Here is a 26618-nt window from a genome sequence, read left to right as displayed (position 1 = left end):
TGCATAGTATGTATGGACGGGGGACTGACAAGGAAAGTAGGGCTCAGAATAGGGTGGGATACATTCAGGAGCGAATATTCCCACAGCTGAGAATTAAAGACAGGATAGAGGCCTTATCTCTCAAAAGGACTTTTAAAAAAAGGATTTTATTATTTGAAAGAAAGACAATGTGCGTGCATGTACAGGACTGGGGTGGCAGTAGGCAGAGGGAGAGGGAGAAGCAGACACCCTGCAGAGCAGGGAGCCCGACAGGATAGCGGCTCGATCCCAGGACCCTAGGATCATGCCCTGAGCCAAAGGCAGACACTTAACCGACTGAGCCACCCAGGCGCCCTTCAAAAGGACATTTTCAAACTTGTTAAATACAACGATCCAAAGATTGTCATAATCCCCAGCCCAAAGCCTCATCCCTGGGGAAAGGGGGTGAGGTCCTGTTTCATTTGCTGAATTCAAGTTTTATTTTTGTGGCAACACAGCCTCTCTACATGGTTTCATTAACAGAATTATTAAGGATAATTCACTAGATATTAATAAATGGCACAACATGAAAACATGATCTGGGATTGCTTACCTGAAACTTTGGCCCCTCTCACCCAAGGTGTTCAGCCAACACAGGTAGATCATTCCTGACAAACTATCACACACTCACACGACCTTCTTAAGACTAGGAGCTATAAAACTTCACGAAATGGCCACCACTCTCTTATAAGGAGTAATAAATAAATAAATAGGTGAACACCAGTGCCACTGTGAATGAAGTTTCCCTCATGAAACAATTCCAATAGACCCTTGTGGCACCAGATGCTTGTAAGTTGCTACCGTGCACTACAAGTAATACACAGGATCTTGGGCTATTCTGGTTCATTTCTGGTTCTCCATCTCATCTGCAGAATGAGGATGTGTAAGTTTTTCTGTGGGAGCACTTTTTTTTTAAAAAAAGGTGTATTTATCAATTTGAGAGAGTGAGAGAGAGAGAGAGAGAAGGGGAAGGGGCAGATGGAGTGGGGAGCCCAATGAGGGGCTCAAGCCCGATCCTGAGATCACGACCTGAGCTGAAACCAAGAGGCAGACACTCACCCAACTGAACCACCCAGGCACCCCGTGGGAGCACATTTTAAACTTTTCATTTTTTTTTTCAGATTTTATCTATTTGTGACAGACAGAGGGCACAGGCAGGGGGAGCAGCAGGCAGAGCAGGTGGAGGGAGCCTAATGCAGGACTCAATCCCAGGACCCTGGGATCATGATCTGAACTGAAGGCAGTCACTTAACCAATTAAGCCACCCAGGAGTCCCCATTTTTTTTTTAAATAGCAGACCTTAACAGCTACAACTAGAATATCTTAAACATTTTGCCTACCTAAAACCTCTCATAAGAATGAAGTATGCCCATCCTTTGTCAAATGACAGCTGATACAGTTACACAGCAAGAAATTCCTTGATCTAAAATTATATATAGAAAACAAAATATAGATATGTTTTACCTTAGGTTATGTCTAGGTTCCTCCAAATGAAATCACTTCTACAAATGAATTCTATTTTCCTATGATTTATCTGTCCAAAAATCTGTTACCTTCATCTCTCATTTCCTTTGCATAGGCCGTGGCTCCTGATATTTGAATTACCTTACACTCCCCGACTCTCCAGTACTCAAGGACGGCGGTATACTAAGGGAACTCACTCTCTTATTCGAACATTTATTTTGATCGATGCCTAAATCCCCCACAGCTACTTAAGGTATGCAGAAGTGTGAAAAATTTAGCTCAGGTCCTTAAGGGACTACCAGCCTAAGTAAGGGAGAAAATCACGTGCAGAATTAAGCACACAGCAAAGCAAGATAAATAAGGTGCTCTAACAGAGGGACCAGCCATAGGTAATAAGCTCACACAGGAACAAGCAGTAACTCTGGGGGTTTGGGGAAAACCCTGGGTAAATCCTTTGGGAAACAGAAGAACTCTGCTGTGTGACACTGGAGAGCCATGAATATTTACTAAGTTATTTGCCTGGGAAATCAAAAATGTTCTTTCTGGAAGGTTTTCTCAGTCTCAAACTTAAAAGGGGATACACCTTAGGCAAGAGACAGAATGGCAGCCATCAACTCTGACACTTGACGAGGTGGCAGAATGTCTGCTCTATCAGGCCTCGTCATCCTTTTCCTCTCACCTCTCTGGCCTTGGACACGAGCCTACAAATGACGCTTGGGTGCCCTGGTTAGCCTGACATCCCAGAGACTCCGGACATGACTAACTCGTGGGTAGGCATCTGCAGCCGTTTGCTGGCTTCTCTTTCACAACATCATTAATTTGCCCTGTTGCCACGATGAGTCTGTGGTATGTGGGGCCTGGATATGTGAAATGACAACTTCAGGTGCTGGCAACATTCTTGGGCAATCCTATTAGGAGACATGAGGCATGAACAATGTATCCAGCAATGCTGCCATTCATTTTACAATAATTACAGGCAGTATATGAATAAAAGAATGGAAAGGTATTTTTCTAACAGACTGTGAAATGCCTCTATCCTGAAAACAGACTTCTGATGATGTGCTATTTGTTTCAGAAAAAGAAGTTTTAAAGTAGATTGAGAGCAAAAACAAGATACAATGCCTAAGGTTCTAGTTTTCATTACCGTTTACCTCCAATTTGAAAAAGATAATGTGACCATAAAAGACCTGTATACAATTAAAAAAAATACTTTTAAAAAACCTCCCTTGCTTTTCAGATACTCAGATCCCCAAATCCCAAATGCAATCAGAAAGAGACAGAATCTGGATAATTTATTATTTTTCTTAAAAAAAAAAACCCTTCTGATTGTAAAAAATGTAAGCATGGTACAACAGACATAATCCATGCCCGAATACATCCAGTTCCTTCTTAAAATTCCTTTTTAATCTCTATGAGAAACATGCCAGTCATGGATATTTATCCTCCGTTTATATAGCTGTTTCTTGTTTTATGGTTAAGTTGCCCAAGGAATGTCACCTTGCAAAAATGAAAACTAAAGCAATAAATTTGATCTAAATTACTTGGAAATTTGGAATCTGTTTCCTTAATTATAATTTCTAAGGAATGGAGTAACTTCTCACTCCTGAAATGCCTCCCCTTTTCACCAGGTGTAGAGAAGAGCAGAGCTGGGGCTCTTATCTATGGACTCTTTATGGGGAAGCCTTCCCTAAGCCCTTGCAAAAGTCAGAGTAGATTTCGGCCACTTGTACCTGACTGGAAATCTGAAAGCTTAACTCTTATCCCATGTAAACTTGCTGGGATGAGATGCGGATGTGGCACAAAGCAATTCAAAGCTCGGGGTGGGGGGGTTGTCCCTGAGGAGATGATCTGTTCTGAAGGGACTATATGGATTCAGAACATCAACCTGGACCAAGAGCACAGCTATGAAGAAAACAGGCAGGAGGGAGATGGCATGCTGCAGGATTCCAAAAGGAAAGAGAATCCAGGAGAAGCTGAGTAAAGATTGGAACTTAGGGATTGCAGGTGTGAGGGATTTTGGACTACTGAGTTGAGTAACTGAGTCCCTGCATGAAAAGAAGAGTTATTCAGTGTGTGTTTGCTTTTCCTGTGAATGGAGGCCAGGGGATGCCGGTTGAGTTAGGAGAACAGATAGCATAAGAAACTTTCACAGAAGAGCGAGCGATGTCACTGCAGGAGAAAGCAGTAGAGGCAGTGGCTGGGAACACAGACTACAGAGCCAGATACAATCAGGTTCAAATTCAGATACGGTCACGTATTAGCTATGATTCAGCAAGTGACTTAACCTAAGTCCTGTTTTTCACTAGCTGTGGTAGAAGTGAAGTACCTTCAACATCACATATAATTGGCAAGATGAAATGAGGTGACTTACATAAAATACTTCGGATAGGTCCAAGACAAACACACAAAGAGAAGTTATGAGTGATTACTGTAATTAGGAAACTTAACTAGCAGTATGTTGGAAGCCATGTTGGAGTAAAAGGGAAATCTAAGATAAGAATAAAGGTCATACATCCATATTTCTGTGTGTGTGTGTGTGTGTGTGTGTGTTTGCTTTGGGTTTTGCTTCAGGCTTGTCTCACAGATTCTGTTACTATGGTTGAATAGCTCTAAGGGTATTTATTCTTCATTTTAGAGAAATATGCCAAAAAGGTGACACAAGGCAGATAACTTCGGTGTTGAGACTTTATGTTACAAAATGACTGTTCTATTACAGGGTGCCCTGGAATGTTGTGCTTCCTAACATGAAACTAATATAAATATATTTTCCTACTTTTATAGAGGTCTTCTGTTGTGAAAATTGCAGTGACAGTCCCAGGGAATGTCAGAAGACCTGTGTTCTAGCTCTAGTTCCAACTTTGTACCAGGGACAGTTGGTTGGTATTAAAAGTTCTAGTACCCATTCTATCGTGGAATCTATAGGCGCTCTGGCCCAGCCAATTCCAGAAGTCTAATGTAGACAGTGAGAGAAGTTGCAGTGGCAGGAGCTTCAAAGGTTTCAATAATGGGGAGCCAGTTAAAATTGTTGAAGGGTGGGTGGATAGGAGTCAGTTGTAAAGCTATGTATCTTACCACTCCTCAACTTCTAAGGGCTCAGACATTACTCAGAGGCTAAGTTTAATCACTGCTGGTTAGTGTGGCTTTCTATAAAGAATAAAGTGCTAAGTATAGGCCATTTTTTACTTCTGGCACTTCAGCTAAAGCGATGTGGTAACTAGAGATGGGGCAATGGGTTTAGAGGTGTTAGAAAAGTAAATGGTTTACTTAACTAGTAGTGAGTTCCCAGTCAATGGAGATATTTGGAGAGGAGTTAGATGCCCATTTCCCGGGAGATTTTAAGAGAAATTCAAGTAGCTGATAAGGGCGGGACTGGAGGATATGTAAGGATTCCTTCCAGCCTGAGCTTCTTCAATTGTTTCTAGAACCTATCCCAAGAGATCAACCCAATGTTAACTTGCTTTCTAAGGTGTTCTGGATAAGGACCCCTACCCCCTAGATTGGTCTAACTCCAGTTGGCTTTAAACTACCCCTCTCACTACCAGTCAGAATCAGAAACTTGTAATAGCTCAAGTACAGTGGCAGCGGGGAACGATGACAAACGTAAGCTGACAGAAGCAGACAGAAAGGAAGAGAGTAGAAATGGTCATTGGGATCAAGTTGCTACAAAGTAATGAGGCTGTTTTCTATTTATTTGCCTTGATGTGGCTTGGTAAACTATGGCTCAGGACAATTTCAAAAGGGAGAGACAAATGTGGAAGGTTAATTATTACAAACCAGTGTGTCAAGTTGTAATCACAGAGGCCTGAACAAAGTGCTGAGCAAACACAGAGGCTGACCAACTTTCCTCTGGGAGTGTCAAGGAAATTTCATAGAAGTGATGAGCAAGCTGCGTCTTGAAGGATAGGTAGTGACTGGGTAGAGGTGGAGAAAGGCGTGGCTGGCAGAGAAAAAAAAAGGTTCAAAGCCAGAGAGACATGAAAGACATATATTTGTGAATAATTGTGCATGGCTGGAGTGAGAGGTTCGGGCCTTGAAGGCCATGCTTTTTTTTTTTTTTTTAAGATTTTACTTATTCATTTACCAGAGAGAGAGTGTGTACAAGCAGAGGGAGCAGCAGGCAGAGTGAGAGCGAAAAGCAGGCTCCCTGCTCAGCAGGGGAGACTCGATCTCAGCACCTGGGATCATGACCTGAGCCGAAGGCAGTCACTTAACCGACTGAGCCACGCAGGCATCCCGAAGGCCATGCTTCTTAAGCCACCCATGCATGACTGGGTGGCTCAGTCAAGTGTCCTGGGATTGAGCCCTGTGTCAGGCTCCCTGCTCAGCGGGGAGTCTGCTTCTCCCTCTCCCTCTGCCCCTCCCCGACTCGTGCTCTTTCTCTTTCAAAAAAATAAATAAGGTCTTTTAAAAAAAAAAACCAAGAAGGTTGGGAATATGAGATGGGGAGAGAGGCAGGGGCAGACAGAGGGTGATGGCACTGTAAGGCATTAACTTCACTCCAACTGAACTAGAGCTTTTGGACTAACTTTGGTTTTTACCCTAAGCAAGATGGAGACAGAGAGAGACTTCTTGTCTCAGGCACAAGGATTAACAGTAACTGGGGAGATTTCCATCCTGCCGACGGGTGTGTTCATAATCAGCATGGCTCCTGAGGCAGAATTAACTATTTGGGAGAAAGCTCAGTGTTGGGTATTCCAATTGTAGCATGTTTCCTATTGCTGAGATGAGGCTCAAGTTTTGGGTGTGGTACGGGGTCATCCACATGCTCTTATCTGAGCCCCCTTGTGAGTGGGTGCAGTCTATGTTTCGCTAAACGAAGCAAACTGGTGTAAATGGGATTGAACCCATGACCTCATTAGCAGTGTAGTATAACCAGCCACTCTGTGTAGTTATTTACTGTTCTTATAAGCAACAACCTCTCTGCTCATTTCTGAGGCGTAGCAGACTTCTCCCAACCTAGGTAAGTAAATCAACCCCCCTTAGCTAGGGAGCAACAGAAGATCATCTTAGAAGAATGGCTTTGGTTTAACGGAACCTGAAGAAGTTTTTTTTTTAAGTTTTTCTTTTAATTCCAGTATAGTTAGCCTACAGTGTTCTATTAGTTTCAGGTGTACAATATCGTGATTCAAAAATTTAAGAGACTCTCCTCCTATCCTCAGTGAAGTAGGAGTAATGGGAACTTTCTAAGTCAGCTTTGCGGACCATAAAGAGCAGTTCTGAAAGTTGCTGGGGAAAGCAACAGGAAGTTGAGTTCTGGGCAATCTCGTTAATTAAAGCTTCTGACGAATTTATTTTTATGGCTTTTCCTAATCTTTTCTTTCATCACTGGAAAGGGCACAAAAGTTGGCATATCAACGTATAAACTTAAAAATGAGGGCTAAAAATGGGGATAATATCATGCTGATCTAATTTGAATGACGAAGCCTATAGTTCCAATATGTTTATTTACAGGACAATTTTGTGAGCTGAGGTAAAAAAAAGTTCAAAATTAATAAAAATGAGCTTTCTGAACATGAGACAAGTTGTAAATCTACACTTGCATGACTTTACTGCATTTTCCTCACTTTTAAATTTTAAACATGTGGAAAATGCAAATTTGATGCTAATCATTAGATCCTCATTCTCAATAGAATGTATTAAATACCATTTCCCATCTCTAAAAATTCTTAGCACCCATGAAACTCTTGTTCCAATAGAACTTTTTAAAAAGTTACCATTTGTCCATGCCTATTTTATTATATAGTAAGGGTTCTTAAATTTCTTTTGTAAAGAAGCAGCCCAGATAATGTGGCTCTTTAGAACAATATTTTTTTTTTCTAGAACAAGATTTTTATATTGAATATTTGTTCTTTACTTAGAAAGTGAGAGAGAGTGGCGCCTGGGTGGCTCAGTGGTTTAAGTGTCTGCCTTGGGCTTAGGTCATGGTCTCAGGGTCCTGGGATCGAGCCCCACATCAGGCTCTCTGCTCGGTGGGGAGCCTGCTTCCCCCTCTCTCTCTGCCTGCCTCTCTGCCTACTTGTGATATCTCTCTCTGTCAAATAAATAAATAAAATCTTTTTTAAAAAGGGAGAGAAATGTAAAAAAAAATCTGGAAGTTGCTTCTACAACAAATATATCTACGACTCTAGATAGAGGGCTAACAGTAAGTGCTTAGCCTTTAAAGAACTCCAAACTGTTATCAATGGTGAAAAGGGAAGTTTTCCAAAGGCTACTATTTTGGATATCCACATCTCAAGTAGTTTAAAGTTTGAAGGAAGGGCAAAGAATATGGAGGAGGGCTTTCTTTCCTTGCCTTTAAAGGAAATGAAAAAGTATTTTTTAATGCTTATAAAATAGAAACTGAAAATTGAGTATTATTTGCTGCACAATGCCCCAACATTCAATTATTTTAAAGTACTCAAGTTACTACCAACATTGTCCCCTAGAAGTGGTAAGAACACATTATCTGTATGATACTCTAGACTGGAATCATTGCCTCCAGTGTTTATTGGTATAAGCATCTTATTATTCCAGGACACTAAGATACAAAACTCTTCTCTCACACATTCAGGTCCTCATGATTCAAGGATACATTAGATCCTTATAAGTAGACTCAATATTTATTTTGTAAATGTTCAGACAAAAGTAAATATATTGTTAAATGCCTCAGTATGATTTTAGACCGCATCTAATATAATAATGATTTCATACAATATTTGTGTTCTAATTTATCTTTACCACTTCAGTCTTTCATCTGAAAAAAAATGAAGAATATCTCAAGCAATGATTCTCAGAAAAGGAGGTAGATATCAATTTACTGAACTGAAACAAAATATGAATTCATTTCCATGGGACAAGAGAGAAATGGAATCTAAACTATTAATTTTTAATCTTCTTCATTTGCCAAGCATCAGAGCTATAACCCAACTGGTTCTAGTTACTCTTTGGTGAACTCTGTGTGTGCATGTGTGTGCTTACACACTCTTTTAAATGTGCTCTATTTCTGAGGTTTTAATTTTTTCCATAGTAAGTTCAATTTTCCCTTCAAAATACATGTTATGAACCTCTCAAATAATGCAGTACCTTGTATGTGGTAATTTGATATTAACAATTGATACACATTCCTGGAATTTGGGACTTTTTGTCCATATAGGATAAAAACAAGCCAAAAAACGGTAGTGTTTTGCTTTTACTCAAAGTGGACAAGGGATGGGCCAGATTACATACTTTCATAAATTGCTTTAAATACGGTTCTACTTTTATTACAGATGCAGAGTATCTGTTCGTCCAGTGCCACCTCTGACTCTTTGGCAAAAATCACTTCCTATGTAGGACCATAAGTATTTATATAACTTATCTCTCCTACTATATCATAAATCCCTAAGGCAAAGTTTAGACCAGATTTGCAGGATGGACTGTTTAAACTCGATTAAAGGGGAAACGTCAGCCTCCCAAAAGCAAAGCCATGAAGTTTATAGATAGCTTAAGAACAGGGTCGATTTCTTGTAGTTTACCATCTTATGAAATGCAAGAACCCAGAGCTCTGACGTCGCAAAAGCCTATTTTCAGCTTCTCTCACACCTTCACCTTTTTACAGATGGCCTTTTCTGCTTTTCTACTCAAAGGCACTGTGCCTGTGGCCCTTAAAGCTGAACACAGGGATTCCAACTGGAGATCTGAAGATCTGAGAGATAGGATAAGGAACTGGAGTCTGACATACTCACTACACTTAATTTCTGTGATAGTAGGTGCTCTATGAATTCAGATAGTTCCCTCTAATTAAGGAGCCATGACCCATACTGGGAATGGTTATTACTCTTTAGTTTCTCCTTCCACATTCTGCTGGCCACATCTCTGTACATTTAGCGCAACCATGGAACAATGAAAGAGTGCATTAAACTAGTGGCTAAAAAGAAGCTTCTAGATTTCCACAGTTTATACTGAGTCATGCCACCTTAATGAATAATTTTGAGTAGAGGGTATAAAATGATCTAGGTTCCAAACTACCCCTTAAATTAAATGCTTATGTGACCTGAGAAACACTTAGACACTGAAACCAAGAAATTGTACAAGTTTTAAAACAAAGTCAGGCCAACCTGCCTTTAGTAAAATTGCAACAAAATGTAGACTGCAAATTAAGCAAATTAATTGTGCATTCTATTTTTGATACATCTTATTTATTTCTCCAAAAAGTATATTTTAGCTAGGACTCTTGCCACCGACACTTGCCAAAACTGGTCTGGCCTAAGCACCTCCAGAATGGGCCCCATGACAACAGTGTACTTAGAAGTGACTCAGGTACGGCTTTTCTTTTCATGAGAAAAATCGATCTGGGTGATGCTATCGTGAGCACTAATATTAAATGAGGGGGGGTGTTTAAGCCCCCTCATTATTCACAATGAGCCAAGTCCAGTTACCTAAAATAATCAAGAATAACAATGATCACAAAATAGTCCACTCTGAGAGGGAAAAATATAATTACGCTGCTTACAATGGTTTTAGCCTCATACTGCCTTAGAAAATGACATATTGTAATACTAAATATAAAAGCGAATTTGGTTTACAACAAAGCTAGTCACCCAGAAGAACCCAATCTAGCCAGGGCCTTTGAAAGTAATAAAATAGGTCTGTCAGCTATTTCTAATAGCTCAAAAATCCTAATAGAAAATGAACATTTGTAGCACAGAAACAATCGCTTGCTCTCTCTCTCTCTCTCTCTCTCTCTCTTTCTCACACACACACACACACACACACACACCCCTCACTCACACAAAACAAACTCCAAAACAAAACACACCACCTTTTATGTGGTCCCCCTGCTCCTTAATAAGGAACAAACCTCCTTTGCTAATTTCTCAGAATTAAGTAATGCAACAAAGTGGCATAGTTCAGAATCAAGCTCCAGACGCTGCCCACGCACCTGCATAATTACTTCACTGCTGAGAGGTCTAAGTCCAATAAAGTAAATGAGAAGAAAAGAAGGTCTTTTAAGCTTGATGACAGACCACATTTCTGCTTTACAAAATAAGAACACCTCTATTATTCCCTCATATGTTCTGGAAGAATTACCACCAACCTGAATTTACATAAAGAATCAGACCTACGCTTTGCCAGGCACCTTACTGACCAAAATTTTAAGGAATCTTCTTTGTCTCAGTATTCATCTATATGAGTCATGATTCTCTGCCTATAAAGTATATACTCTAAGTACTAAGAGAAAGGATTGATAAGTTTGCCTTGGTTTCCTAAAATGTAATAGCCAGAAATGCAAGTAGCTTGGCAAATACTGGACATTTTTCTTCTTCAACTGGGACAAAGAATATTTCTACTTGGAAGGTCTGACCATGAATAAACATAGTCATTTGTGGACTTGAACATGTCACCATGGATAAACTTCTATCAGTAATTCTGAGCTCTCCATCCTGCTACTTGTTTGCTCTAATCTTGCCTGCTTTTACTCAGAGTCTCCAAGGACAAGGAAGGAATAGTATCTTCCATAGTTCCACGTTATAATTCTCACAAAGTCTTTCTGCTGCAGACACAGAAATTATACATTTTTATAATTGGGAGGAAATCAGCCTATTTATAAGGTTTTAGTTCAGCCTTAAATCAAAGTTTCAATTAGGAGAACATAAAACTTGACTATGGCAAGAGTCTGAATTTTAAGGCTGTATTTTATAAATAAAAACATAATCTACAATAGGCATTTCATTTAAAAAGGACCTGGTCACTTTTCAGAGTTAGGTTTTGGAGATTAAGGGACCATAAACAAATTAGATCACTGTCTTCTGTAAAGTGGTTAGTTTTTAGAATGGAAAAAAAAAGCAGTATTCAACTGGATATGTGTATGCCCATGTTCACAGCAGCATTGTTTGCAATAGCCAAGAGGTTGAAGTCACCCAAATGTCCACAGACAGATGAATGGATAAACAAAATGTGATAGATATATACAATGAAATATTACTCAGCCTTTTAAAAGGAAAGGGTATTCTAACATATGTTACCACATGGGTGAACCTTGAAGATACTATGCTATACCAAATAAGACATCACAAAAAGACAAATACTGTATTTCACTTATATGAGGTATATAAAAGAGTCATATTCAGAGGCAGCAAGTAGAATGATGGTTGCCCGGGGCAGGGAGGGACAGCAGGGAGTTAGTGTTTAGTGGCTACAGAGTTTCAGTTGGGAAAGGTGAACACGTTTTGGATATGAATGACGGTGATGGTTGCACTTTAATGTACAGAACTGTACACTTCAAATTGGTTAAAATGGTAAATTTACAATGGTAAATTCCAAAAAACATAAATTTCATGTTATATATATTTCATAATGAATAAGGGTATATGCGAGTAATATTCTGAAAACAACAGTCTACCTAATCACAGATGAAGACAGTGAAAAGCCAGATACTCTAATAATTTTTTAAAAATACCTTTCTACCTGGTGAGTCTTTAATTTCACAGTTCATTTTTTGTTTTCATTTAATTCCATTTGTAAATTTTGTGATTTATTGGTTTTTAAGATTGAAGAATGAACTCCAAGAATCCCTAATTGTTATGTTTTAAAAAACTGTATTCTTCTGAATGTCTAGTCCATTATTTACAGGTCCCAGAGGATACAATTTCCTATCACACCAAAGTATATTTTTGTAATAAGCATTGTCCCTTTTTTCAGTATCAATCCAAGTCAGTTTTCTTCTGACTAGTCTATATAACGCTGTATTATGTATTTTTTATAATTCCATCTGCAGATTTTCTGGAGTTTAAAATAATGTTCCAAAATTTCAATCTTAACTCCTAGCTAGATTTTTGTGATGAATTATCGATCCATGACTTAGACAATTTGTAGTAACTCTCTTTTGAGTTCACTATTTGCATGACAAACCTGCAAAACATAATTTCTCAGAAAAAATCGTTTTGTTTTATCTCAAACGTCTTAATTAAAGGCTTGGAACTTTGCAGTCAGATGGATTCTACTGCTTACTAGATGTATGAGGGGACAGATTATTCAAAGTCCATAAACCTCAGTTTCTTCAGTTTTAAAATGTGGTACTGATACCTAAGAGTTGTGAGTAGCTTCTCTGCAGTATCAACATGTAGCAAGTTTTAATAAATGGCAGCTATTAATAATAATACCATCAACAGCAGAAATGGTAAATGTCCCTTATTAGACTGAAGTAGCAAGTTTTAATAAATGGCAGCTATTAATAATAATACCATCAACAGCAGAAATGGGAAATGCCCCTTATTAGACTGAAAGGCATTATGTGGTGACTTTTCTAAAGTTGACTCTGTAGTTTTGACTCTAAGATGAATCTAGAAGTACAACTGTATATTGTAAGACGCATTTTCTTTTGTTCATCTCTTCCAAATAACTTCTTTCTTATTGTCATGTAAGCAAAAAGAATCAAGCCAAACAGAAATGAAATGATTGGGTATGAACATGTGTATACACACACACACACACACACACAAACATATGCATCTAGTGTGCCATACACTATTTCAGGAAGTTCTATAAAAACATGAGGGAAAAAAGTTGAAAAATGAACAGGAAGAGCCACCGACTACTATGAGATGTATACAAATGTATACAAATGTCAGCAAATTTTCAAGCTGAGCTCTTTGACTGATTCATTCAGAATCACATTATTGTCAAAAAAAAACACCCCACTATAATTCCTCTGGTAATATCCCTAAGAGACCAATCTGCAAGTGTGGAAAAACTGAGTATTTCATCCCGTCTTACCACTATAGGCAAAAGAATTTCAGATTTTCTTTAAATAAAACCCAAGTGTTAGTACAGTCACCACCACTAAGGATTTCTAAAGTATGTAACATTTGATACTGGGATTTCTGCCACAGTGTCATTAGAAAGTACAAAGGGTTTCTGTACTATCCACCTAGACTCCCCAAATATAAAGAAAAATGGAAATTTCATGACAGACTTATAAATTTCTGAAAATGTGTTCCTTGGGATACTGATGGCATAAGACGATGAATGGGGTGGTAGGATAAAAGGGTTCTCGGGCACCTGGGTGGCTTAGTCAGTTCAGTGGATGATCTCAGGGTCCTAGGATCTGGGATCCAGCCCCACATCAGGCTCTCTGCTCAGCAGGAAGCCTGCTTCTGCCTCTCCCTCTGCCTGCCACTCCCCCTGCTTGTGTGTGTGCTCTCTCTCTATCAAATAATAAATAATCTTAACAAAGAAAGTGTTCTGTGGTCAAAAGAGTTGAAGTTTGGGAAACGCTGCATTCTAGATCTCACTCTTGGAGATTCACAACACTATTAACATGAAAGGTTCTGAGAAGTCCTGCAGTGAGCGCAGCTCTTTAAATTGGCTTAACCAGTGTTCCCCAAATTTATTTTGCCATAGGATCCTTTTTTCCAAGCAATAACCAAGGAACCAAAGTTCCTCATAACTACTTATTTTAGGAAATGTGTCATAAATTGCCTTTGATTAGCTATTAAAAGAGTAATTTCGTATGTACCAGTCCCCCAAAGAGGTAGTCACTGGCAGAATTTGCTCAAGTCCCAAAATTAGTCCACAGTATTTCATGTCAAGAAAAAAAATCTAACTTGATTAGACTAGACTTTACACTATCTTTAGCAAGTTCAATTCATTTCCAGAATATGTGTTTTGACCCCTTTACTGCTTGTATGTTCTTAATCAAGTCCAAACACTCAATTCTAATGCCTATGCAAATATAAAAAAATGAAAGTGACCCTCCAAGCCTTTGTTTTCCTTTCCAGGTTTCACAGTAAGCTAAGAAAACCCTGTAGCTGTGAGCTGCACCTTCAAATATAAGAATACTAAACTCGGTTACCAGCATTTTATTAACTGGTAGCAAAAGCCACATTTATGCAACCCTAAAATAAAATAATGAATGTTCCACAATGTTAATCCAGAAGCAAAGTAGTGACTGAGTATTATTTCATTCCCCTAACACCTCCCTAACATCCTTATTAAGTATGTAAAACAAAATCCTGTAATTACTACTTTAACTACTGGAGGTTAAGCAATGTGCCCCAAGTACCAATAGTCAGCAGGGACCAATTTCTTGTTGGACAGATACTTGTGCATATTACAACTATAGAAACTGTATCAGATAATCACCCTGAAATATGAAAAACAGGAAATTCCTTTACTAATAGCTTATTATTTAAGGAATTTTCTTCTTTTGAAATAATTTTGGAACCTAAATTGCTAGAAATCTAAACTTGAACCAAAAAAAAAAAAATCAGATGGCATGCTCGATAGCTTTTTGTGAGTTCGGAAATTAAAAACAAAGTCTTAACAACTGCAATGAGGCATTCATTACTTTGTCCTTGTGTTAGAGGAAACAAAATAAGTAAGCTACAATTAATTCTGGGTAAAGCGTGAATGTGAATGATTACGCTGCCAGGCTGTGGCATCCCTTTCTTCCAAGGTTCTCCCCTTCACTGCAAAAGTACACAAAAGTGTAGCAACATGTGTAAGATGACAGATATCAACAATTCTTAAAAAGCCTAACAGGGAAGACACAGTGTTATTATGGAAATAATACATTTTGGTAAGCCATTGACATCTGTGTACTGACTTTCAAGTTACACAAAATAAGCTGGCCTCTGAATGAAGACACTTTAAAACATCTATGACAGAATACATATAATCACAGTATTTTACATTATGATAATATAGCAATAATGTTTTATCAGAGATAAGGCAAATGGTTGAAGAGAAGGAAAAATCTGATGTGAAAGAAGTCAAGAATGTTAACAATTTAGTAAAGGCAAAGGAGTTAAAGTAGCAGGTTCAAGTATTATAAGTTTTTTTGTTTTGTTTTGTTTTTAATGTAGAAGCAGAGGTAACAAAAATTGATCTTCACCTGGTAAGTGTGTACTCCCTGAGTCCTGAATGCAAGTTCATGGCAGAAAAAGTACCTATGCATCCACGCAATCTTTTGTCTCGACCGATCTTCCATGTTACAAACAGTGGGCTGTAACGGAAGATAAAAATAGGGTCAATCAATCAATTCAACTCAAGCAAGTTATTTATTGGATATTTTTTATACACAGGGTTAGATGCCTGAGATATGGCTGAGTCTAGCCCAACGGACTGCATTTAGCAATTATAGCTGGAATGATTGAGGGGAACCTATATGTGAGGCAGCACGATAAATGTTTTAAACAAATAGTCTATATCAATCCTCATCAACAACTCTAAGAGTCTGAGTAATGCTATTACCACAGTCCTATTTTACAGATGAGGTAGTTCCACAGTTAATACATAATGAAATCGGAACAGCTACCTGGACAAAGCATGGTGACTGCTTGAGTCCTTATTTAAACCTGTTTAAAGTTACTGACTTTAGTCAAGTTACTGACTGATTCATTAAGTCTAGATTAGAAAAACAACAACAACAAAACCCATAATTTCAGCAAATACTGAATATCTCAGGGCAAAGTACTGCAAAAGGTTACAGGAAATACAAGTTGCCTAAAACATCACGGTACCTCTCTAGGAACCAGTACAGAAGGGAGGCATGTTCACAACTAACTCACAGACAAAAGAAATTGAGTTTTATAAACTAAGTATGAAATGCCATGAATGAACCTACAGGGACAGAAGAAAATCTGATCAAGTCTGCTTCTCTTCAGCTTGGCCTACAAAAATGGGTAGGGTTTGGAGAGGTAAAGGGCAAGAGCAAACATTAACAAAATAAGACTCTGAAACCAGAAAAATTATTTTAGTTTTTAGATAAAAGTATGGCCAACAAATACAATCTCTCAAGCATTGAATACAATGCCATCAAGAAATTTTTGTAGTTTTAAATAAAGTTTAATATAGTAGAGGTTTGGATCTAGCCTTGATTAATGGTTGATTTTAGAAACAATTCTAGTTAGAAGCAACTTTATATGTCAATTTGTATGAAATAAATTACACATTTTAGCACATTGTGTAAAAAGGATAAATACCCTACAGTTGGGGGTGGTTCGTGTTAATGTGAACATTCACAATATTATGGGTAGGATACAGTACAATTCTGCTTTCTAAAAATTTAAATTTGAGGGGGACATACCATAGGTCATGTATTTCTAATAATATGCTGTTGGGATGGAGAGCACATTCTGTATTTAAGGTACTCTCTAGTCAGTCATCAGCAGTTAAGTGAAAAAATCCTGTTCAAGTACTTCAATCACCCATCTCAAACAATAAAATAATGCCAAGTTCTGATAGGTGGCCACAACATCAGACAGGTTGCAAAATAAACAATGTATACAAACCAGGAGCAGTGCTAAGAATTACCTTCTTCCAAGAACCAAATTCTCAGAGGCATTGAAAAAAATGACCATAAGGCCAAATGATTGTTGATGTTAGTATTCAAGTGTTGGATGACCTACATTAAAAGCACGAAGATAAAAAGCAAAAGGGAAATTCCAGGTTTTCTGCTTCCTACATCATATGTACATGAACACCTTATAACTTGAGATAAGATACTGATGCCCCACTTAGAGCATTTCTCTAATTGTTCTTGACTAAGAATTATCAGGAAGACAAGAATTAGACACATAACTCATACAAATACTACTACCTAAAATCCACACACTCTATTTTTTTAAGAGTTTATTTATTCATTTGACAGAGAGAGAGAGAGCACACAAGTAGGGGGAGTGGCAGGCGGGGGAGAATCAGGTTTCTAGCTGAGAAGGGAGCCCACATAGGGGCTCGATCCCAGGACCCTCAGATCATGACCTGAGTAGAAAGCAGACGCTTAACTGACTGAGCCACCCAGGCACTCCACACACTATTTTTATTTTTTATTTATTTTTTAAAAAGATTTTATTTATTTGACAAAGAAAGAGAGAGACTGGGAGAGAGGAAACACAAGCAGGGGGAGTGGGAGAGGGAGAAGCAGATTCCCTGCTGAGCAGGGAGCTCAATGTGGGACTTGATCCCAGGACCCTGAAGTCATGACCTGAGCCAAAGGCAGCTGCTTAACAACTGAGCCACCCAGGAGCCCTCTACACACTATCTTTTTTTTTTTTTAAAGATTTTATTTATTTATTTGACAGACAGAGATTACAAGTAGGCAGAGAGGCAGTCAGAGAGAGGAGGAAGCAGGCTTCCTGCTGAGCAGAGAGCCCGATGTGGGACTCGATCCCAGGACCCTGGGATCATGACCTGAGCCAAAGGCAGAGGCTTTAACCCACTAAGCCACCCAGGTGCCCCTCCACACACTATCTTTAACAAAGAACTTCACCTTTTTATTTTTCACTTTGTAATTTGGTAGAGTCAACATCAGCAACCACTATGTGGACAGTAAGATACCAATCTTCCCCTATAATGGCACCTACACAAATGTCTCCTTAACATGACCCTTGGCTGATCGAGAACAAAGTGAATCACACTGCTGTGTGACTCACACACAACATATATACTAGCATGTCTTTAAAATACCACGATGGCTTCTCCACGACACAGAACTTAGTTGTGTATTCTCTTCCTCAGTGACTCGAGTGAGAAACCTAAAAGTATCAGTGAATTTGTTTCCCATCAAAATCCCTAGAGATGAAAGTCATTTAAAAGTGCTTTACCCTCAATAATCTTCTTTACCCCACTAAAATATAGATGCACATCATTCTTACCATAATCTTATCTACTCAAGCAAACATTCAAAATGTGTAGGGTAAATAGAAAGAGAATACAAATTAACCACTATATTAGGGAGTATGTCAGAGGGCATTCAAAACACATAGTAGGGAAAATCACATACAGATTCTTATAATGCTATACCATCACTGATGAAGGGATGATGAATTCAAGGCATAGGGTTCTAGAGGATAAGCTGCATTTTGCCAGGCAGCCTTGAAGAAAAGGTACTCCATAATAAGCAAGGGCTCGGAGATGTAATAGAAAGTAGTATGATAATCCTGATAGCTTGCTGTGGTCTCTTGCACATTTAACATTCTATGAATTCAGGCACTGTTGAGTATTTGTCCTCAAGAGCCCTCGTAACAGGTAAAGCAGATGCAGAGTTGTCTGCACTCTCCCTGTTCCTTACCTGCCCCCAGCAACACCCACTTTGGCAGCTGGTGTGGTGGAAAAATATCTGTGGCAAAGACGGGAGAGATTGCTACTTGACAACTCCACTGTATTTAGGACAGATGCCTGAAGATGGAAGAAATCAGACTTTTAGGAGACAGAATACAACTATGCCTTCACAATCTGGGCTCTAATTTCTCATTTACAAATGCTCATCCAGTATACTTCATAAAGAACATGAATGTGTTCAAACAAAACACAAACAGACTCACAGATACAGAGAACAAATGGATGGTTGCTAGAGGGGAAGGGGGTGAGGAGGGGTGAACCAAGTCACTGAAAGGGATTAGGAGGTACAAGGCTATGTTATGTACAGCGTAGGGAATGTAGTCAATAATATTGTAACAACTTTGTACAGTGACAGATGGTAACTAGACTTAATTGTGGTGACCATTTCATAATGTATGTAAATACTGAATTACTATGTTGTATATCTGAAACTAATACAATTTTGTACGTGGGTTATTTTTCAACAAAAGAATTTCAAAAAAAATTTTTTCAAGAACACATATACGGAACTGAAAAAAACCAAAATACCTACAAGCAACGTTTCATGGGGGAAAAGAACTTGGGAAATGAAGCATTTTAAAGTAGACTGAAACAGAATAAACATCACTGAGCACAGGAGATTGTATCTTGTGTGTGATAACTTCTTTGTACAGGGCAATGACTATGGGAACATTCAATACGTATTACCTAAAAAAGCAACAAAAATTTTTATTTTCCCAAACACGGAAGGAAGAAATAGGCAATTTCTTCTTCAATATATTATTAAAACACGTATGAGTTCCCAAAAGGATGTACGACGTCAACGTAATCAGAGACAGATTAAAGTAGAAAAAGGGATTTGAGCCTGTTGAGAGGAGCTGCTTAGTGACAAGAACTAAGGAAAACAGTTCATAGTAAGACAAAGATTGAAGCTTTTTGGAAAATACTTCTACCGTATGGTTTGAAGCCACCTACATACACTGAAAAAAAAAATACTACAAGCTAGAAAGGCATTCAAAATGAAATGAAATATTAATGGAAATGTTTATCGGAGAGTAACCAGACACAGCTTTTTAAGGAATTTTCCTACTTGTGAACATTTTGTACCACTACATTCTGAGAAACCTTTGGAGGCAAGTAAACTCTATTTTTCCAAGTCTGTCGACAGGAAGAGGAAGTAACCACTTAATAGGTGCATCCTCTCTGCCAACTGGCAGCCAATACCATCAGGTCAATAGTACTAGCTCTCAGGGAAAGGTAGCTGTATGGGATCAGCAAAAGTACAGAAAAGCAATGTGAATCTGAACAGGGCATTCCCCAGTCCGTTGGCAGTGCCATTTCCTATGTCCCTCTTTTGAGACTATTGATGCAGACCAAAACAGATTACACATATATTTGTGGGAGAGGGGTATAGCTATGATAAAACTGTGTTTACTTAACATTTTACCATAAATCCTATCTCCCCTCCATACGACGGCAAATGGTTAAATACAGGTTAAAGAAAATAGCCTCAGACATGGGGCGCCTGGGTGGCTCAGTGGGTTAAAGCATCTGCATTCAGCTCAGGTCATGATCCCAGGGTTCTGGGATGAAGCCCCACATAGGGCTCTCTGCTTAGCAGGGAGGCTGCTTCCTCCTCTCTCTCTGCCTGCTTCTCTGCCTACTTGTGATCTCTGTCTGTCAAACAAATAAATAAAATCTTAAAAAAAAATAGCCTTAGACATTTGCAAGCCCCCACTCTGGCAATTCACTCTTCTTTAGAATGAGATTTGTAGGAGGTGACATTAACGATGATCTCCATCCCTACCAATATACTGCTAATAACTAAAAATGGGTGTTCAACAAGGTTATATTATACACAGATATGGGAAAAGAGAAGCTACCTGGCATGGTTCTTTTCTTTTGCCATTAAATTACAATTGCTTCTCAACTATGTTCAGGTTCTTCTGTTACTTAGCTCTGTGATCCAACTAAATTACTCATAACATCCAACCCAGTACCATAATTCCCCAGGATCTAGGAGCTCAGAGAAAAACAGAAATGGTGGAGTCTTCCTTCCACTGCCAGGTTAAAACATTTTGCTTCCTATTTTAGCACAAAGACGTTACCTACCTCATACACATCACATAAACTACAGATTCAATTTGTAAAAAATGTACTCAGTGTGGTTAAATCCTGTATTAGTCTACTTGGGCCACCATAACAAAATACCACAGACCAGGCGGCTTAAACAACAGAAATTTATTTTCTCATGGTTCTGGAGACTATAAAATACAAGATCAAAGGTCCAGCAGCATTCTGTTTCTGGTGAGAGCTCTTTCTGGCTTGTGGGTGACGGCTTTGTACTCACTTAGCCTTTTCTCTGAGCATTCAGAGAGAGAATGAGTGCACATGCATACAAACTCTAGCGGGCTCTTCCAAACACACAAATCCTGTTGGATCAGGGACCCACCCTTCTGGCCTCAAGTAACCTTAATTATCTCCTTATAGGCCCTATCTCCAAATACCATTATGGTGGAGGTTAGGGTTTCAACATATTCATTTTGTGGGGCCACAATTCAGTCCATAGCAAATCCCTAACGAGAGATTTATCATATCATTCACAGTTTATATAATCATCTAAGATTGTTAGATGAAGGACATTTTAAGAGATTATCTACTTCCTCTTCATTTTACAGGTGAAAAACCAAAAGCGATCCAGGGAGACTAAGTGCAGAGTCATCTCACTGGTTAGTGGTAAAAGCTAGCTAGTTCTCCAAATCTTCTTACGACCGCCAGTATAGGGAAAAAAATATTTTGAGTAGCAAAGCTAGATGTATTCTAAGATACCACAGATTAGGAAATTCTTATGAAGACACAAATCTCATTCTCCTCCTCCCAGGAAAGGAGAGAAAGATCAGCTGAGAAGATACCAGAACTAGAAATGCTGGATTAACCTAGACACACTAAACCAACTTCACAAGTTTCTATACTATTCCCATTAGAAGCCCATAGCAAAACCTACTATTTTATCTTTGATGGCCTCCCAACATCCTTTCTGACTCCCTCTCAATCCTCTTTCTTCATTTTTTCTTCCTGTTGTCTAATCAGCCTTCATCCAACTCAAGTGACCTAAAAGCTACAGATTTCTGCCCAATCAAAATTCCTGCCAAAAGAAAATTCCCATTTACCCGCTGTTAAAAACTATTTAGCTAGGTATTGATCTGTTTAATTCATATTACTTAATGAGGTTTTTAAATGAGTGAATGAATCATTAATGGATGAATGAGGCCTAACTCTTCCAGGTAATCTGAAATTCAAATTAAGAAACGCTGAAAGGATCTTTCCATAGTTTGGCGACTGTGGCCATTGCTGCTATAAACATTGGGGTACAGATGGCCCTTCTTTTCACGACATCTGTATCCTTGGGGTAAATACCCAGGAGTGCAATTGCAGGGTCCTAGGGAAGCTCTATTTTTAATTTCTTGAGGAATCTCCACACAATGTTTACAGCAGCAATGGCTACGGTCGCCAAACTACGGAAAGAACCAAGATGCCCTTCAACGGATGAATGGATAAGGAAGATGTGGTCCATATACACTATGGAGTATTATGCCTCTATCAGAAAGGATGAATACCCAACTTTTGTAGCAACATGGACGGGACTGGAAGAGATTATGCTGAGTGAAATAAATCAAGCAGAGAGAGTCAATTATCATATGGTTTCACTTATTTGTGGAGCATAACAAATAGCATGGAGGACAAGGGGTGTTAGAGAGGAGAAGGGAGTTGGGGGAAATTGGAAGGGGAGGTGAACCACGAAAGACTATGGACTCTGAAAAACAATCTGAGGGGTTGGAAGTGGCAGGGGGGTGGGAGGTTGGGGTACCAGGTGGTGGGTATTATAGAGGGCACGGCTTGCATGGAGCACTGGGTGTGGTGAAAAAATAATGAATACTGTTTTTCTGAAAATAAATAAATTGAAAAAAAAAAAAGAAACACTCAAAGGAGAACAATAGGAGGTGGTAAATGGGGGGGTGTGTGGGAAGAAGGTAAGGTTCCCATACATTTTTCACTTCTCTCATCCACACCGATCCTTTACTGCAGATAAGGAAAATACATTAAATTAAATACACTAATACATTAAATCACCATTATAGCCTTACTCCTCTTCTTCCAGCTTTTATAAATAACCTGTATCCATGGGACTCGGGAAAACAAGGAGACACTGCTCTAACAGACAGCATGGCTTAGTATAGATGACCACAAATATCTGAAAATGGGAATCAGGAATTACCAATATTTCAGTATTTTTCTTTGCCTGGTAGTCCCAGAAATTCTATCATTGCAGTACTATATCCTCCCCCACACCTCATTTTTATAATGCTAATTTAACTGGCAAATGCCAGAGGAAGAGAGAGCCTAAAGTCCTACAGATGACTGGAAAGGTTGAATGGGTGTGTGGGGGTGTGTGTGTGTGTGTATGTGTGTGTTATAAATCAAGTATAATAACCACTAACATATAACCAGCCAAATCATCAGCATACTTTAAAGGATTAGCTTGATTCTGCCAAATTTTGAACTGAAAGAACCATTTCTTCTTCTCAGCATGACCAAATCAATGATTTTTCAGTAAAGGTAAAAAAATTTCAGTCTCAGACTTGATACACTGGGTTTAGCCTGTCTTATTTTATTTCTTAGAGCCCCAAATTAGATGAGAAAGCCTGCCTGCATTGGAAAAAATCTACATTTACACATATTTTTGAGTCTTAGTGAGTATTAAATTCAATATATGGTAGCATCTTAAGAATGAAGCTCATAAAATAAGCTTTAAGTGACAAATTGCTATAGAATTCTGCAATGAAATAATTTATATTTGGAATTCCTGTTCTGAAGCAATTTGTTCAAAGACCTTTAAGGGTTGGGACTCAGCCTTTACTATGAAAAGAATTAATTATTTTAATATAAAACAGACCAGGCCAAAAAAGACCTGCCGTGCCTTAAGTATTCCAAACTCAGTATGCACAACTGAGAGAGCCAGGAGAACTAGATTCAGAGTTTCAGAATGTTTTGATTGATATGGTCAACATTTATTTTTTTATGCCCTTAACAACTTTTATGGAACTGTGTTTGGTACCAAATGTTTTTTTTTAAGATTTTATTTATTTATTTGACAGAGAGAGATCACAAGTAGGCAGAGAGGCAGGCAGAGAGAGAGAGGAGGAAGCAGGCTCCCTGCGGACCAGTGAGCCCGATGCGGGACTCGATCCCAGGACCCTGAGATCATGACCTGAGCCGAAGGCAGCGGCTTAACCCACTGAGCCACCCAGGCGCCCCGGTACCAAATGTTTTGTTCCATTGGACAATTCATATGCTGGATGGTTAGGGAATACTTAACACTTCAAACAATGAAAACAACTAAAGGATTTTGTTTTGCTTTGTTTTTAAACTTTTATCTTACCTCCCCACTAATGATCTGTCTTCACCATCTTGTCTTATCTTCAGAACCCATTCCATGACCAGAAATAGAGTAGACAGGAAATAAATAGGCTGAGTGATTTAAACACTAATATACAGAGAGCTGTAAAGTTATCTAGCTTCTTCATTCTAGATTTCCATCTTGCTTCGTGTTCCAAGGAGATCCAATGTAATGAGCCAGGTTCATAAGACCTGCAATAAAGCTGTGATGTAGGTGTTTATGAAGTTTTCTTGGTTTAGAAAGGTAACTGCTTTGATTTTAAGGTCCTCGAATTGGATTACTTGCTCCTTTGAGATAAAGAAGTTGGATAGGCTCAGCTTTGTAGCAGGAATTTCCCCCAAGCTCTTCTCATTTTAGGGGTTAGAAGGAAAGGCAGGATCTAGGGACAAAGCATTCAACTGAGACCATATTTTGTATCAGGGCTGCTTATGTTGCCTTTACCTTCCTCCACTCCCTCCCCTCTTTCACCTTCCAAAAAAACAGTTCAAGCTCTTAAGAACCTCTATTTTGAACTGCCCACGAGGTTGGGTTTTTTTTAACATGGAATTGACATCCTTACCTCCAATGTACTTTTTGAAAATCAACTTTCTACTTCCCACTAAAGTATAACTTATATACTATAAAAGCACGCATTTTAGGTGTAAAATGCAATGAATGTTGACAAACATATATATACATATAACCTAAAGTGCAATCAAGTTATGGAACATTTCCATCACCCCAAAAAGTTGCCTTGCACCCCTTGGTAATAAATTCCCTCTCCACATGCCTGGACCCTGGCAAACACAAACCTGCTTTCAGTCCCTATAGTTTTGCCATTTCCAGAATTTCACAGAAATGGAATCATCCAGTATGCAGTCTTTTCTGACAGCTTCTTTCACCTAGAGTAATGCTTCTGATACTCATTCATGTGTTTGTTCCTTTTTATTGTTGAGTGGTATTCCACTGAATGGATATATCATAATTTGTTTCTTTACTCATGCATGGATGGATATTTGGGTTGCTTATAGTTTGGGGCTATTATAGATAAAGCTTCTATGATAATGTTCACATTCAAGTTTTTATAGAAATATTAAGTTTTAATTCCTCTTAGGTAACTACCTACAAGGAATAGTTGAGTTATGAGTAAGTATATGTTTACCTTTATAAGAAACTGCCAAACTATTTTTCAATTGGCTGTACCAATTTCCAGTAGCTACACCAACTACATTCCTACCAGCATTGTATGGGTGTGCCAGTTGCTCCACATCCTTACCAACACTTGGTATTTTTTTTTAATTCAAGTTAATGTGTAGGGATATCTCACTGTGGTTTTAATTTGTGGTTCTCTGATAACTAAGAATATTGAGTAACTCTTCAAGTGCTTCATATTTATGCACAAATTTGGGGGGGAATTGCTTGTTCAACTCATTTACTTATTTTTAAATTGGATTGTTTGTCTTCTTTTTACAGGAGGTATAGGGTATTAAAAAGTATGTTTTGGATACCAAGCTTTATCCCAAATGTACACTGCAAATATGTTTCCTAGACTGTGGCTTGCCTTTTAATTTTCTTAATGTTATCTTTTGAAGAGCACACATTTTTAATTTTGGTGAAGTTGAATTTTATGAATTTCTGCTTTCTGGTTCATGTTTTGTGTTGGATAGAGGAATCTTTATCTAAAGTTCATGGAGATTTTCTCCTAGTCTCTTCTAGAAGTTTTATAATTTTAGCTTTTAATTTAGGTTTATGATCCATTCTTAGTTACTGTTTGTGTATATTGTGAGGTTAATTTTTTAAATCTGTTAATATTTGATGATATATTTTTATATATATGTATGAATATATATATATATGTATGAATATAAAGAATACTGATCTGTGGTTTTCTCTTCTTGTAATATCTTTGTCAGTTTTTGAGATCATGGTGATGCCAACTTCATAGAATGAGCAGGGAAGAATTCTATCCTCCTCCATTTTCCACAAGTTTGATTTGTTCCTTAAATATTTGGTAGAATACACATTGAAGTCATTGGAGCTTAGAGTTTAATTATGGGATGATTTTTAACTACACATTTGATTTCTTTAATAGATATAAGGCTATTCAGATTTTCTAGCTCTCTTTGAGTCAATTTTGGTAATCTGTGTCCTTCAAGGAATTCTTCCATTTCATCTAAGTTGAAGAATTTTTCAGCATAGAGTTATGCACAATATTCCTTTGTCCTTTCTATGTCTGCAGGATCTATAGTGATATCTGTTCTTCCTTTCCTGATATTGGTAATTTGTGCTAATTTCTGTCTTTTCCTTTTTATCTGTATCAGTCTAGCAATAGGTTTATTAATTTTATTGATATTTTCAAAGAGCTGGCTATTGGTTTCATTGATTTTTCTTTATTGTTTTCTCTTTTATTGATTTCTACTCTTAAAATATTTTCTTCCTCTTACTTGTGGTTGAACTTGCTCTTCATTTTCTTACTTGTTAAGGTGGACTGTTGAATTATTGATTTTAGATCTTCTTTATTTTAAAGCTATAAATTTCCCACTAAGCACTGTATAAGCTACATCCTACAAATTTCATTATGTTGTGTTTTCATTATCATTCTGTTGAAATTTTTGTTTATCAAATAGGCTCCACACCCAGC

At 38.2% G+C, this 26618-nt stretch overlaps 1 protein-coding gene across 3 annotated transcripts in view; it reads right to left on the bottom strand.

Moving 5' to 3' along the window:
* The window catches only part of AMMECR1 (AMMECR nuclear protein 1), a 115088-nt gene that overhangs the window by 44290 nt on the left and 44180 nt on the right, over positions 1-26618 (bottom strand). For all 3 annotated transcript variants that reach the window (XR_006382412.1, XM_044234631.1, XM_044234632.1), the window contains exon 2: positions 15335-15445. Coding sequence is in view for 2 of the 3 variants with exons in the window: in XM_044234631.1 (XP_044090566.1) it covers positions 15335-15445 (111 nt within the window). In the remaining variant the exon portion in view is untranslated. The remainder of the gene's footprint in view (positions 1-15334; positions 15446-26618) is intronic.

Source organism: Neovison vison, chromosome X, assembly GCF_020171115.1.
Source record: "Neovison vison isolate M4711 chromosome X, ASM_NN_V1, whole genome shotgun sequence".
Classification (NCBI taxonomy): Eukaryota; Metazoa; Chordata; class Mammalia; order Carnivora; family Mustelidae; genus Neogale; species Neogale vison.
Note: the sequence above shows the minus strand (reverse complement) of the source record. Positions and strands in the feature narration are given on the sequence as shown.